The 13556-nt window shown below is 45.2% G+C and overlaps 1 protein-coding gene across 8 annotated transcripts in view; it reads left to right on the forward strand.

Moving 5' to 3' along the window:
* The window catches only part of PRR14L (proline rich 14 like), a 70845-nt gene that overhangs the window by 35041 nt on the left and 22248 nt on the right, over positions 1-13556 (forward strand). For all 8 annotated transcript variants that reach the window (XM_055251563.2, XM_055251562.2, XM_063623471.1 and 5 more), the window contains 3 exons: positions 27-5232; positions 12361-12432; positions 13349-13520. In XM_055251563.2, the coding sequence (XP_055107538.2) occupies positions 27-5232; positions 12361-12432; positions 13349-13520 (5450 nt within the window). The remainder of the gene's footprint in view (positions 1-26; positions 5233-12360; positions 12433-13348; positions 13521-13556) is intronic.

Here is a 13556-nt window from a genome sequence, read left to right on the forward strand (position 1 = left end):
AATTTGGATTTATTTCTCTTATTCAGAAGGAAATGTACAGATTACAGCTGAAACTCTGCTAAAATCCACCAAAGTACAAGGTATGAAGGTCAATGGGACTAAGACGGATAATAATGAAGGACACAAAAATGGCAATGTGAGTAAAGATCTCTCAGCTGGATGCAATGAATTCCCAGAAGTAGACAAAATCATGACCAGTGATGAGGTTTCAGAAACCAGCACGTTAGTTACCCCAGAACCTTTAACCTTTGTGGACCCTGTATTAACAGAAGCAACTCCTAAAGAAAAAGAATGTGAAGAATTAAAAAGTTGTCCTTGGTTGTCATTACCAGGAAACAGTGCCATTTCTAATGTGGACAATGAGAAGGAAGAGTTGTGTAAACCAAACCTGGTCTGTGAAGCAGATAACAATCAACAACAGCTTCATGGCCACCATAATGAACAACCCAGTTCTACATGTGATAGTCCCACAGCCACAAGCCCCTTGAAAGAAAATTCTGAAGTTTCTTGTTTCACATCAGACTTATCTGATCCACAATCCAGAACAATATCCTTAGAAAACTGTGGTTTTGAAGGTGGTGGTTTGCTAAAGAGATCTGCTGAAAAGACAGACAGTTCTTATTTTTATAGGGGGGATGATCAAGGGAAGAACTCGGCTTCTAGAGAAGAAAATGAAGAACAGCTTTTGATTCCCAGGAGTGAAAGAGGTGGACCTTTTCTTTTTAATGCCAGGGAACCAGAAAAGGAGATTAGTGGTCGTTGTTCTGGTGAAAAAGAGCCTGTTGTTTCTCCAAAGGAAAATATCCACAATAACTGCATTCAAGACAGTCTTCATACAGGGAGCTCTAGTTCTTTAATGCCCAATTCTTTTACTGAAGCCACAGAAGTAATGTTAAATAAAAATGATTTGAAAATTACTGTACATGTTCAAGGTAACTTGACAAACCCTGAGGACCATAAAGAAACTTTTACCAATGTGAGCCATCCAGGTGGACACTCTGAAGAAAGCAATTTTTCCTCCTCGATGCAGATTGAAGAGGCAGGACAGACAACCCCTATAGAGCCCAATATATTAAGTAAATCTTTTTACACTAAAGACTGTAACTCCTTAGTCAGCATCCAGAGAAATCTGGAAAGCAACACCCAGTTAAATGAAGCATCATGTAATGATTTTCTGTTTGAAAGAAAATCCATTGTGAGTTTAATGCCAGAGGATCAGATAAGTCCTATAAGTGAGGTATTAAAACCCAAGAAAGGTACTGCTCTGTTGCCACCATCCCCAGAATTTGATTACAGACCTGAGTCAGAAAAAGTTATACAGACCTCACATAATGATATTCCACTTTTAGATGAACAGAGCATAGCCTGTGAGATGAATGAACTTTCTTGTACCAATGAACTGCTTGTAAACAAAGTAGAAAGTGAATGTGTTTTAAATCAACAAGTGTCCCTTAATTCTCAAGACCATGCAAATTTGCCAAATGACTCTCTACTGCATTTAAACAAAGAGATGCCCTTAGCAACAGGCAGAGATGCCCATCAGAGCCATCACCCTCCATTAGAGGGTAGAGCAGATGTCATTGCTGATATACAAACCATTCCCGTTCAGACAAAAATGAAAGACATCTCTCCACCAGGTAACCAAACCTGTGGTGCCTCTTCAAACTATCCCACCTTAAACATCAAACCAGTAAGTTTAGAGAGAAAAAAAGAAATGGCTGATTCAGGAACAAAAGCTCTACATTCCAGGCTGCGCTCAAATAAGAGAGAAGCAGCTGGCTTTCCTCAAGTGGTCTCTGTCATAGAATGTCACAGTGTTCAATCTCAGGATATCTCTAGCTGTCATTGTGTAAGAAAAAATGCATCCGAAGAAAACATGTGCTCTGCTTCTGCTGCTTTCAAGTCCAGCAAAATCAGCCTGCAAGTTGATAACTCTTTGATAACAAAATATGAAAATGCATTTCAGCACCGTGATCACCGCTGCCAAGGAACAGGACACTCTGTGGAAAAAAGCAGCTGTAAAGTGAGTTACACATCAGAGGAAAGAGAACTTGGTGGGAGAGAAACGAATGGCAGCCTTCCAGGAGATAAGATCAGAAACAAAATGACAGCAGGCTTGTTAAATAGTGGAATTTCAAACAAAACCATTCACACCTCCAGTAGCATCAAACTCAGTGAGGAAGGGCTGGAAGGAAAGGAGCAGGATGTATCCAAAGAAACTGTATTTTGTAAGTATAACATCTCTGATCATGCTATACAAGAACTAAACCAGACTGCAAACATTCCAGGTCCTGAAAAAGTGTTGGACCAGTCTCCTACTATTATGTTCTCCAGTTTTAAAAATGTAAAAGCAGTTGAAACACTTGATCAAAAGGCAGATGAAGTCCTTGACTGTCAGAGTAACCAAAACAGACCAGATGAATGCAAAAGTGAAGGTCAGTCAGCCAAGGAGATGCTAGGTAGTGACCAGAGAGAGACTGTCACCGAGCCTCACAGGGAGGTAAACCACAACCAAAAGGATCTGCTGGTCAGCTCAGGCAGTAATAACTCACTACCTTGTGGTAGTCCAAAGAAAGGCAATTTGAAAGGAGCCTTTGTCAAGATGTCTGGTTGTGATGAGTCCACAGAAGGTATGGTAGACATTGTCTACACGGACTGTAGTAATAAGCTTACAGAAGGTGTGTTGGACGTGAAGGCATCTAATCCACTGGATTGTGGTGCAAGGCAAGAGAAACTGGCATTCCAGGAGGACTCCAGGAGTACTGTGTCTCGGAGAGAACTGGATGCTGCACATACAGGAACAACTGGTCAGGACTCAGATTTCCCAGTTACTGCTGCTTCTACAGTGGACTTTCTCAAAATAAAAAAATCATGTGAAGAAAGCATATACAGATCTTTAAAAGACTGTGAAATGGAAAAGTGTCCAGACTCTTGTGCCCATGAGATGGAGTCTGTTGCAGATCATGAACCAAATAAAAGAATATTGGGCAGAGTAAATGTGCCTTTAAATGATAGCCATTATGGAGAGCAAGATAAAGGAACATCTCTCAGAGAAACACAAGAAATGACTGAAGGATCAAGACTAGAACTAAACTCTGAGTTTGGCAAAGAAAGTACCTTTGGAATTTCCTCAAAAGAGTTGATGTCTTGCCATGATGAAAGCTCTGTTTCCCTAAGAAGCCTGAAATCCATTGAAATAATGTCTTCTCAAGAAAATTCAGAAACTAATGTTAACAGTGAAGAAACTGACCTGAAAAATCTTTGTAAACCAAAAGATGGTGAAATGCTTTGTGAAAATGTAAAGGACTGCACAGTCCTTCCTGAGATGAAGGAAAAAGTATCAAGAGATCGGAGTAATTCTAGTGACAGAGACAGCGTATGTACCTGTGTGGAAAAGAATACTTGCAAAGCGTGTCACCCTCACGAGAATTCCTCTGACAGACATTTGCCTTTGACAGTGAAAACAGATACTAAAGTGAAAGGAGAAGAAATTGAAGAGCATCAGAAGGGACTACTGGGTTACTTAACTGTTGGGGAGCAATCTGAGGAGTCGGTTACCAGAGAAGCTGGCGATAGCAATCATGTGAGCAACATCTCTCAGACCCATGTTAAATGCCAGGGGATACTTAATCATGCTGAAAAACAGCAGAGCCCTGAGGTTTTGGACTACATGTTGCAGCAAGAAGAGGAATATATACATCAACAAAAAGCACATATGATATCGAAACAATGCATATCATCTAGTCTGTTGTTAGATGATACACAAAATAAGAACCAACCTAAGGTTGACAAAGATGAGTTCACCATGATGAATGAAATCACCCTAGCAAAGCTGGCCAAGGACAACATTGTGGCACAGACTCAGCAGTTAGAAGACCAGAAGGAGGAAAGCTTACATCATCCATTAAAGGACACTGAGTCATGCACAAGTCCTTGCCTTCTTGGTGCCCCTCGGAAAGCACAAGACCCCTCCTCTGCTGGGTGTGATCAGATACATGGTGCCTTTGCGAAGAAAGGAATGCTTCCCTTAAAGAAGCAGCCCCATCGAACTTGTAAGAAAGTTTCCTATCAGGAGCAAATCATTGTTGGGAGAAAAATAGGTAGAATCAGAAGTTCTGCCTTTTTAAAGAGTTCCTCCAATCTCATCCCCACAAAAGCGCACAGACTTCTCAGTTTGTGTACTCTGTCTGCACCTACACGGTTAGAACCTGAAACAGCACCTACCAAGAGCTTGGTTAGTCACATACCAAAGCAGACGGCTACACCGTACCATCCCTTGAGGAGCCTGAATTTTAGGAAGACTACCAAAGAATCAGCCTTACTAAACAAGCTGTCCATCCTTGCCTCCAAACTGGCCCCAGCCATGAAGACTCAGAAACTAAAATACCGACGGTGTTCCTCTGAACTTCTTCCAATGGCTAAAAGCTACAAGCGCCTCAGATATAAAAGGCTCCTGGATGGATTTTCATCCAGCACAGAGCAGCTGAATCCATATTTGGCAGCTAGTGGATGGGATAAGAGGCCTAACAGTAAGCCCATGGCACTTTATTCTCTCGAATCCATCAAGATGACCTTCGTAGATTTGAGCAACAAGATGCCGTCCCTGCTGTTTGGTTCTGAAATCTTCCCAGTATCCTTTCATGTGAAATCATCCAGCTCAGATTGCACGACTGAGTCCTCAAGGACTTTACCTGAGCACTGTGCTCCGGCAAGGCTTGCCTTAGGAGAGGCCCTCCAGTGCCCGTCTCAACCTCCCAAGTGGACCTTTTCTTTCTTCTTGTCCCACGGTTGCCCTGGGATGGCCACATTCAGGGAAGACACTGGCGTCCATAGTCAGACCCACACTCAGGCTCCTCCCCAGCCTCCAGCTCCTCTCCAAGACTATGGAGGCACTGCCATAGTCCAGACCAGAGCAGACTGCTCTGTCCTTGGCCTTCACACACTTCTAGCACTTTGTTCCCCAGGATGTTACCGAATCTGGACAAAAAAACGGAGCTTCTCCAGCCACATGCCTACCATACAGAGGCTCTTCATGACCCAGTTTACACAGGGCTTGAAAGGGTTACGGTCTCCAGCCTCCATAGCGGACAAGGTCTTCTGTTCTCTGCCCTACTCAGTGGGCAGAGTCCTATCCATCTGGAGCCAGCATGGGCCTTCTGTCTGCTCCTTCGAAATCTCTCCTCTTCATTCCCCTCACTGCAAGCGGCAACCAAGTCTGGGCACCACAAGCAGGTAAAATCTGTCCCCTGTTCTTTACAAATGTCCCATATTTGCTTCCTGTCACTGGGGAGATGAGAGGGGAAGTGCGGGAAATGCAAGGCTATTTAGAGTCCTCTTGGGTCTGCATTTTCTATTTACCTTGCCAAATCTCAGCCCAGAAAATCTAATAGTAATTCTTAAGCATAGGACCCCCACCTCCTGCTCAGTTTTCCTGTAGAACCTACTTCTGTATTTCACACCATTCTTTTTTCTGTCCATTTCATTCTTCAAACCATCAAGTCTGTTGAATCTTTTTTTTTTTTTTTTTTTTGATTCACTCTTCTTGCCCAGGCTGGAGTGTAATTACCGCAACCTCCGCCTCCCGGGTTCAAGCAGTTCTCCTCATTTAGCCTCCAGAGTAGCTGTGATTACAGGCATGCGCCACCACACTCCACTAAGTTTTTGCATTTTTTAGTAGAGACGGGAGTTTCTTCATGTTGGTCAGGCTGGTCTTGAACTCCTGACCTCAGGTGATCCGCCTGCCTCAGCCTCCCAAAGTGCTAGGATTGCGTGCATAAGCCAACCAGGCTGCTTTTATTTATTTATTTATTTTTATTTTTATTATTTTTTTTGAAACAGTCTCATTCTTGTCACCCAGGCTGGAATGCAGTGGTGCAATCTCGGCTGACTGCGACTTCTGCCTCCTGGATTCAAGCGATTCTCCTGCCTTAGCCTCCCGAGTAGCTAGGATTACAGGTGCCCGCCACCAGGCCTGGCTAATTTTTGTATTTTTAGTAGAGATGGGGTTTCACCGTGTTGGCCAGGCTGGTCTTGAACTCCTGGCGTCCAGTGATCCTCTCACCTTGGCCTCCCAAAGTGCTGAGATTACAGGCGGTCGCCACCATGCCCAGCTGAATCTTCTTTTCTACTCTTGGCGTCCATCTTGCAGAAAACAAATACCCATTACAAGTGAAAGACTATAAATAGTAACACATAATCACTTGTAACATTATCTCCTTCACAAAGCACTAAACAGCCAGCACCTAACTCTGTTTGATATGTAGAGGACACAGAATAAATATATATATATATATATATATTTTTTTTTTTTTTTTTTTTTTTTTTGAGACAGAGTCTCGCTCTGTCGCCCAGGCTGGAGTGCAGTGGCGCAATCTCGGCTCACTGCAAGCTCCGCCTCCCGGGTTCACGCCATTCTCCTGCCTCAGCCTCTCCGAGTAGCTGGGACTACAGGCGCCCGCCACCACGCCCGGCTAATTTTTTGTATTTTTAGTAGAGACGGGGTTTCACCGTGGTCTCGATCACCTGACCTCGTGATCCACTCGCCTCGGCCTCCCAAAGTGCTGGGATTACAAGCGTGAGCCACCGCGCCCGGCAAATATATTTTTAGTTAATGAATAAATTACACAGGTATCACCAGATATGGTTTATGAACCCTTGCCTTTCTTTTGGCAATGTAGAGGCTTCAAAAATTGGCATTTACCTACTTCAGTTTTAGGATTTATAGAACTTACAGTGAACTGGGAAGGAGTTCTTGGGGTGTGATCATTGAGAATAGTTGGAAATAATTTCATCGATGTCATTGTACCTTCTAATTGAAAATAAGAGAAGAAAAAGAATTTGAGAGTTTAACTACTCATCTCAAGAATCCGTAAAGAGTGGCTGGGCACGGTGGCTCATGCCTGTAATCCCAGCACTTTGGGAGGCTGAGGCAGGCAGATCACGAGGTCAAGAGATTGAGACCGTCTTGGAGGCTGGGCACCGTGGCTCATGCCTGTAATCCTAGCACTTTGGGAGGCTGAGGCAGGCAGATCACCTGAGGTCAGGCGTTCGAGACCAGCCTGGCCAACATGGTGAAACCTTGTCCCTACTAAAAATACAAAAATTAGCTAGGTGTGGTGGCACATGCCTGTAGTCCCAGCTACTTGGGAAGCTGAGGCAGGAGAATCGCTTGAATCCAGGAGGTAGAGGTTGCAGTGACCCGAGATCGCGCCACTGCACTCCAGCCTGGCAACAGAGCAAGATCTTGCTCCGTCTCAAAAAAAAAAAAAAACCCCACAGGCGTCTGGGTGCAGTATCTCACGTGTGTAATCCCAGCACTTTGGGAGGCCAAGGCAGGCCTGACCAATGTGGTGAAACACTGTCTCTACTACAAATACAAAAAAATTTTAGCTGGGTGTGGTGGCTTATGCCTGTAATTCCAGCTACTCAGAGGCTGAGTCAGGAGGATCCCTTGAACCTGGGAGGTGGGGGTTGCAGTGAGCCAAGGTCGTGCCATCGCACTCTAGCCTGGGCAATAGAGCGGGATTCTGTCTCCAAAAAAAACGACAAAAAATAGGCATGGTGGCTCATGCCTGTAATCCCAGCACTTTGGGAGGCCAAGGCAGGCGGGTCAGTTGAGGCCAGGAGTTCAAGACCAGCCTGGGCAACCTGGAGAAATAAATCCCATGTCAGCTGGGCACAGTGGCTGATGCCTAAAATCCCAGCACTTTGGGAGGCCAAGGCGGACAGATCAACTGAGGTCAGGAGTTCGAGACCAGCCTGACCAATGTGGAGAAACCCCATCTCTACTAAAAATACAAAATTAGCCAGGCGTGGTGGCACATACCTGTAATCCCAGCTACTTGGGAGGCTGAGGCAAGAGAATCACTTAAACCCAGGAGGTGGAGGTTGTGCTGAGCCGAGATTGCACCATTGCATTCCAGCCTAGGTAACGAGCAAAACTCCGTCTCAAAAAATAAAACATAAAAAAAAAAAAATCCCATCTCTACTAAAAATACAAAAATTAGCCAGATGTAGTGGTGCGTGCCCATAATCCCAGCTACTCAGAGGCTGAGGCACAAGAATCAGCAGAGGTTGCAGTGAGCCGAGATCATGCCACTATATTCCAGCCTGGGCGGCAAAGTGAGACTGTCTCAAGAAAATTTCAACAGCAACAACAAGGCTGCTGGTGGCCAGGCACTGTGGCTCATGCCTATATTCCCAGCACTTTGGGAGGCCAAGGCGGGCAAATCAGCTGAGGTCAGGAGTTCAGGACCAGCCTAGCCAACATGGTGAAACCTCGTCTCTACTAAAAATATGAAAATTAGCCAGGTGTGGTGGTTCATGCTTGTAATCCCAGCTACTCAGGAGGCTGAGGCAGGAGAACTGCTTGAACCTGGGAGGCAGAGGTTAGGGTGAGCCAAGATCGCACCACTGCACTCCAGCCTGAGCGACAGAGTGAGACTCCATCTCAAAAATAAATAAATAAATAAACAACAAAGTTGCTGGTTTATATTGTGTAGTTCCCTGAGCATCTTAGCAGAAAACTGAATAAATAGAATAGTGTCAGAAAAAAAACCCCAGAACATGAACATTGCTGACTAGAATTGAAAGATGAATTGCTGTTACATGTACATGTCCTATAGTTTTTTGTTTGTTTGTTTGTTTTTTTCCTGAGATGGGAGTTTCACTCTTGTTGCCCAGGCTGGAGTGCAATGGCGCAATCTTGGCTCACCGCAACCTCTGCCTCCCAGGTTCAAGCAATTCTCCCACCTCAGTCCCCTGAGTAGCTGGGATTGCAGGCATGCACCACCATGTCCAGCTAATTTTGTATTTTTAGTAGAGATGGGGTTTCTCCATGTTGGTCAGGCTGGTCTTGAACTCCCGACCTTAGGTGATCTGCCCGCCCCAGCCTCCTAAAGTGCTGGGATTACAGGCGTAAGCCACCACGCCCGGCCTTTATAGTTATTTTTAAAAGTTCACTTATTATAAAGACAGCCATGAAAATACATTAGAGTGACTCACATTGTTTTAAATGCTGGTGTACTGCTTTTATTGTCTACTTTGTTGATATGGCTCTAAAATCTCATAATTGTTCTGCTATGTGTTTATGGCACACAGCTTTAAATTGTGTTACTTCCGGCCAGGTGCGGTGGCTTACGCCTGTAATCCCAGCACTTTAGGAGGCCGAGTCGGGTGGATCACAAGGTCAGGAGATTGAGACCATCCTGGTTAACATGGTGAAACGCCGTCTCTACTAAAAATACAAAAATTAGCTGTGCGTGGTGGCATGCGCCTATAGTCCCAGCTACTGGGGAGGCTGAGGCAGGAGAATCGCTTGAACCCGGGAAGTGAAGGTTGCAGTGAGCTGAGATCACGCCACTGCACTCCAGCCTGGGTGACAGAGCGAGTCTCCATCTCCCAAAAAAAAAAAAAAAGATTGTGCCACTTCCTCCAAACTGTGTTTGTTCCTGAGGTTAGGATAGATGGTAGTTACTCATTTCACCCTGTGGAGGTGTAGCCCTTTTGCCCCTTTTCGTCTTTCAGAGCTATTTCTTTCCCACCTGATGTTTCTGTTTCCCTCCCTATTTCTAGCTTTTTATTTTACTTTATTTTATTTAAATTCAAATGGAAGGTAGAGGGGGTGGTATTTGTAGATATTTTTCATTGGCTCTAAAAATGCCTTAACATCGTGTGCCTGGGCTTAGAGTTTAGAAGTTTGCTGTTTTTCTTTTCTTTCTTTTTTTTTTTTGAGACAGAGTTTCACTCTTGTCTCCCAGGCTGGAGTGCAGTGGCGTGATCTAAGCTCACTGCAACCTCCGCCTCCCAGGTTCAAGTGATTCTCCTGCCTCAGCCTCCTGAATAGCTGGGATTACAGGCATGTACCACCACACCTGTCTAATTTTGTATTTTTAGTAGAGACAGGATTTCACCAGGTTGGCCAGGCTGGTCTCAAACTCTTAAACTTAGGTGATCCACCCACCTCAGCCTCCCAGAGTACTGGAATTATAGGCACGAGCCACTGTGCCTGGCCAGAAGTTTGCTGTTTTACTAAACAAGCTTACAAATGGTTTCTAGCAGGCCGAGCACACTGGCTCATGCCTATAATCCCAACACTTTGGGAGACTGAGGTAGGCAGACCACAAGGTCAGGAGTTCGAGACCAGCCTGGCCAATATGGTGAAAACCCGTGTCTACTAAGAATCCAAAAATTAGCCTGGCATCCTGGCAGGTTCCTGTAGTCCCAGCTACTCGGGAGGCTGAGGCAGGAGAATTCCTTGAACCCACGAGGTAGAGGTTGCAGTGAGATGAGATCACGCCACTACACTCCAGCCTGGGTGACAAAGTGAGACTCTGTCTCAAAAAAAAAAAAAAAAGGAAGAGTTTCATTATAAAGGAATTAACTTTTAATAGTTTTCTCCTTTTTTTTTTTTTTTCGTGTGAGATAGAGTCTTGCTCTGTCGCCCAGGCTGGAATGCAGTGGTGTGATCTTGGCTCACTGCAACCTCTGCCTCCTGGGTTCAAGCAATTCTCCTACCTCACCGTCCCAAGTAGCTGGGATTACAGGCACGTGCCATCATGCCCAGCTAAGTTTTGTATTTTTGTAGAGACAGGGTTTCATTGTGTTGGCCAGGCTGGTCTTGAATTCCTGACCTCAGGTGATCCACCCGCCTCAGCCTCCCCAAAGTGCTGAGATTACAGGCGTGAGCCACTATGGCTGGCTAGTAGTTTTCTTCTATATAGCTATGTTGTTTTGTTTAGTTTGGTTTTTGAGACAGAGCTCCCTCTGTCGCCCAGGCTGGAGTGCAGTGGTATAATCTCAGTTTACTACAATCTCCACCTCCTGGGTTCAAGCGATTCTCCTGTCTCAGCCTCCTGAGTAGCTGGGATTACAAGTACCCACCACCACACCCAGCTAATTTTTGTATTTTTAGTAGAGATGGGGTTTTGCCATGTTGGCCAGGCTGGTCTCGAACTCCTGGCCTCAAGTGATCTGTCCACCTCAGCCTCCCAAAGTGCTAGGATTACAGGTATGAGCCACTGTGCCCGGCTATGTAGCTATGGGGTTTTTTTTGGGTTTTTTTTTGTCTTTTTTTTTTTTTTTTTTTTGAGACGGAGTCTCGCTCTGTCGCCCAGGCTGGAGTGCAGTGGCGCAATCTCGGCTCACTGCAAGCTCCGCCTCCCGGGTTCATGCCATCCTCCTGCCTCAGCCTCTCCGAGTAGCTGGGATTACAGGGGCCCGCCACCACGCCCGGCTAATTTTTTGTATTTTTAGTAGAGACGGGGTTTCACCGTGGTCTCGATCTCCTGACCTTGTGATCCGCCCACCTCGGCCTCCCAAAGTGCTGGGATTACAAGCGTGAGCCACCGCACCTGGCCTATATAGCTATGTTTTATGTGTAACTTGGATTTAAAGAAAATAATTGGGCCAGGTGCAGTGGCTCATGCCTGTAACGCCAGCACTTTGGGAGGCCAAGGTGGGCGGATCACAAGGTCAGGAGTTTGAGACCAGCCTGGCCAATATGGTGAAACCCCATCTCTACTAAAAATAGAAAAATTACCCGGGCATGATGGCACACGCCTATAGTCCCAGCTACTCGGGAGGCTGAGGCAGAAGAATCTCTTGAACCCGGGAGATGGAGGTTGCAGCGAGCCGAGATCGCACCATTGCACTCCAGCCTGGGCAACGGAACGAGACTCAGTCTCAAAAAAAGAAAAAACAAAAATAATTGGTTTCTCTCTAATATTTTATAAGGTTATAGAAACTGGCAGATTTTATTTTAATAGAGTCAGTACACAACTGAGTGGCATAATATATTCTTTAATTTTTTTTTAATTTATTTTTATTTAGGGATGGGGTCTTGCCCTGATACTCAGGCTGAAGTGCAGTGGTGCAGTCTTGGCTTACTTCAGTCTTGACCTTCCGGGCTCAAGCAGTCTTCTCACCCCAGCCTCTTGAGTAGCTGAGACCACAGGTGCACTCCACCACCCCTGGCTAAATTTTGTATTTTTTGTGGAGACAAGGTCTTGCCATGTTGCCCAAGCGGGTCTTGAACTCCTAGGCTGAAGCGATCTGCCCACCTCAACCTCCCAAAGTGCTGGGATTATAGGCATCAGCACCTTGCCCAGCCACTGTTCTTTCTTTCTGTCTCTGCCTTCTTTCCATTCAAATTAGAAAATAATCTTCCTGTCAGTCTGCCTCCATTCCAGTGATGGGCACATAAATGTAACTCCCCTGGTTGGAAAGCTTTCCTCTTTCTTAGTAACTGACATTTCTTGTCTTCTTGGGGCTATCATGTGCTAATACCCACAATAACATCAAAACCTTTCCTGTTATCCCACTGCCCTTACCTATTGCTTTTGTACTTTTGCTTTACTTTAGCCACACCATGTTACCATATGTGCCTCTTCCAGGCATGGAAGCTACATATAACACCAGCGGCAGTCAGAAGAGGTAAGTACGTGAGACTCAGTGCGTGTGTGTGTGCAAGAGAGAGAGTGCATACATAGGTGGCGTGGATCGTCTGTGGCATGACTTTGACCTCTTGTCCTTGTAAACCTGATCTGTGTCTCTCAGATAAATATCTCTGAGATTGAAATCTGTTCTATTACAAGCAGCAACCAGGAATGTGTAATAATACCATTTGTTTTAAAAAAAAAAAAAAGTGAAAATCACTAACCAGCTTATTGTACCAGAAGTCCCCTCTCAAGCTATTTCATGTCTTACAGTCAACTTCAGTCCCTGGACAGAACTGATCTTATCTGAGCACTGTTCATTTGTACGGTTTACCAGATATCTTCCTCACCCAAAAAGTCTGTTCCTTTTTACATTTTTCCTTATAAAACTCCATAGCAATAAAATGGATTACACATTCTTGTAATTTTTTTACATATGTAGATACAGGCTATGTCTAGAAGTGACTAGAAAGCAGGTTGACTGGATATATTATTCTCTGGAAAGAAAGAAAAAGTATTGAGGCCTAGATGTTAAGAAGTTGAGGCTGGCCTTGGTGGCTCACGCCTGTAATCCCAGCACTTTGGGAGGCCAGGGCGGGCGGATCACCTAAGGTCGGGAGATCGAAACCATCCTGACCAACGTGGAGAAACTCCGTCTCTACTAAAAATACAGAATTAGCTGGGCGTGGCGGCACATGCCTGTAATCACGCTACTCGGGGGGCTGAGGCAGGAGAATCGCTTGAACCCAGGAGGCAGAGGCTGCATTGAGCCGAGATCGCACCATTGCACTCCAGTCTGGGCAACAAGAGCGAAACTCCTTCTCAAAAAAAAATGAAGAAGAAGAAGAAGTTGAATGTGCTGGAAGTAGAAAGGGAACCCCTCTCATATCTTTTCTTTCTCTTCATGATGCTAGGCTGGAGCCTCCATTCTCTGCCTTGGTACCAAAGTCTTGCTTGGTAGCAGAATCAGCTGTCAGCAAGCTCCTGCTTTCAGCCTCTGAGTTCCAGGTTCCTGGATTGGATGAGCTGGATGGTGTGAAAGCGGCATGCCCCTGCCCACAGAGCAGCCCTGCAGAACAGAAAGAGGTAAGTGTAAAGTGCTGGTTGGGTCAGGTGATGGTG

The sequence above is a fragment of the Symphalangus syndactylus genome, chromosome 18, assembly GCF_028878055.3.
Source record: "Symphalangus syndactylus isolate Jambi chromosome 18, NHGRI_mSymSyn1-v2.1_pri, whole genome shotgun sequence".
Classification (NCBI taxonomy): Eukaryota; Metazoa; Chordata; class Mammalia; order Primates; family Hylobatidae; genus Symphalangus; species Symphalangus syndactylus.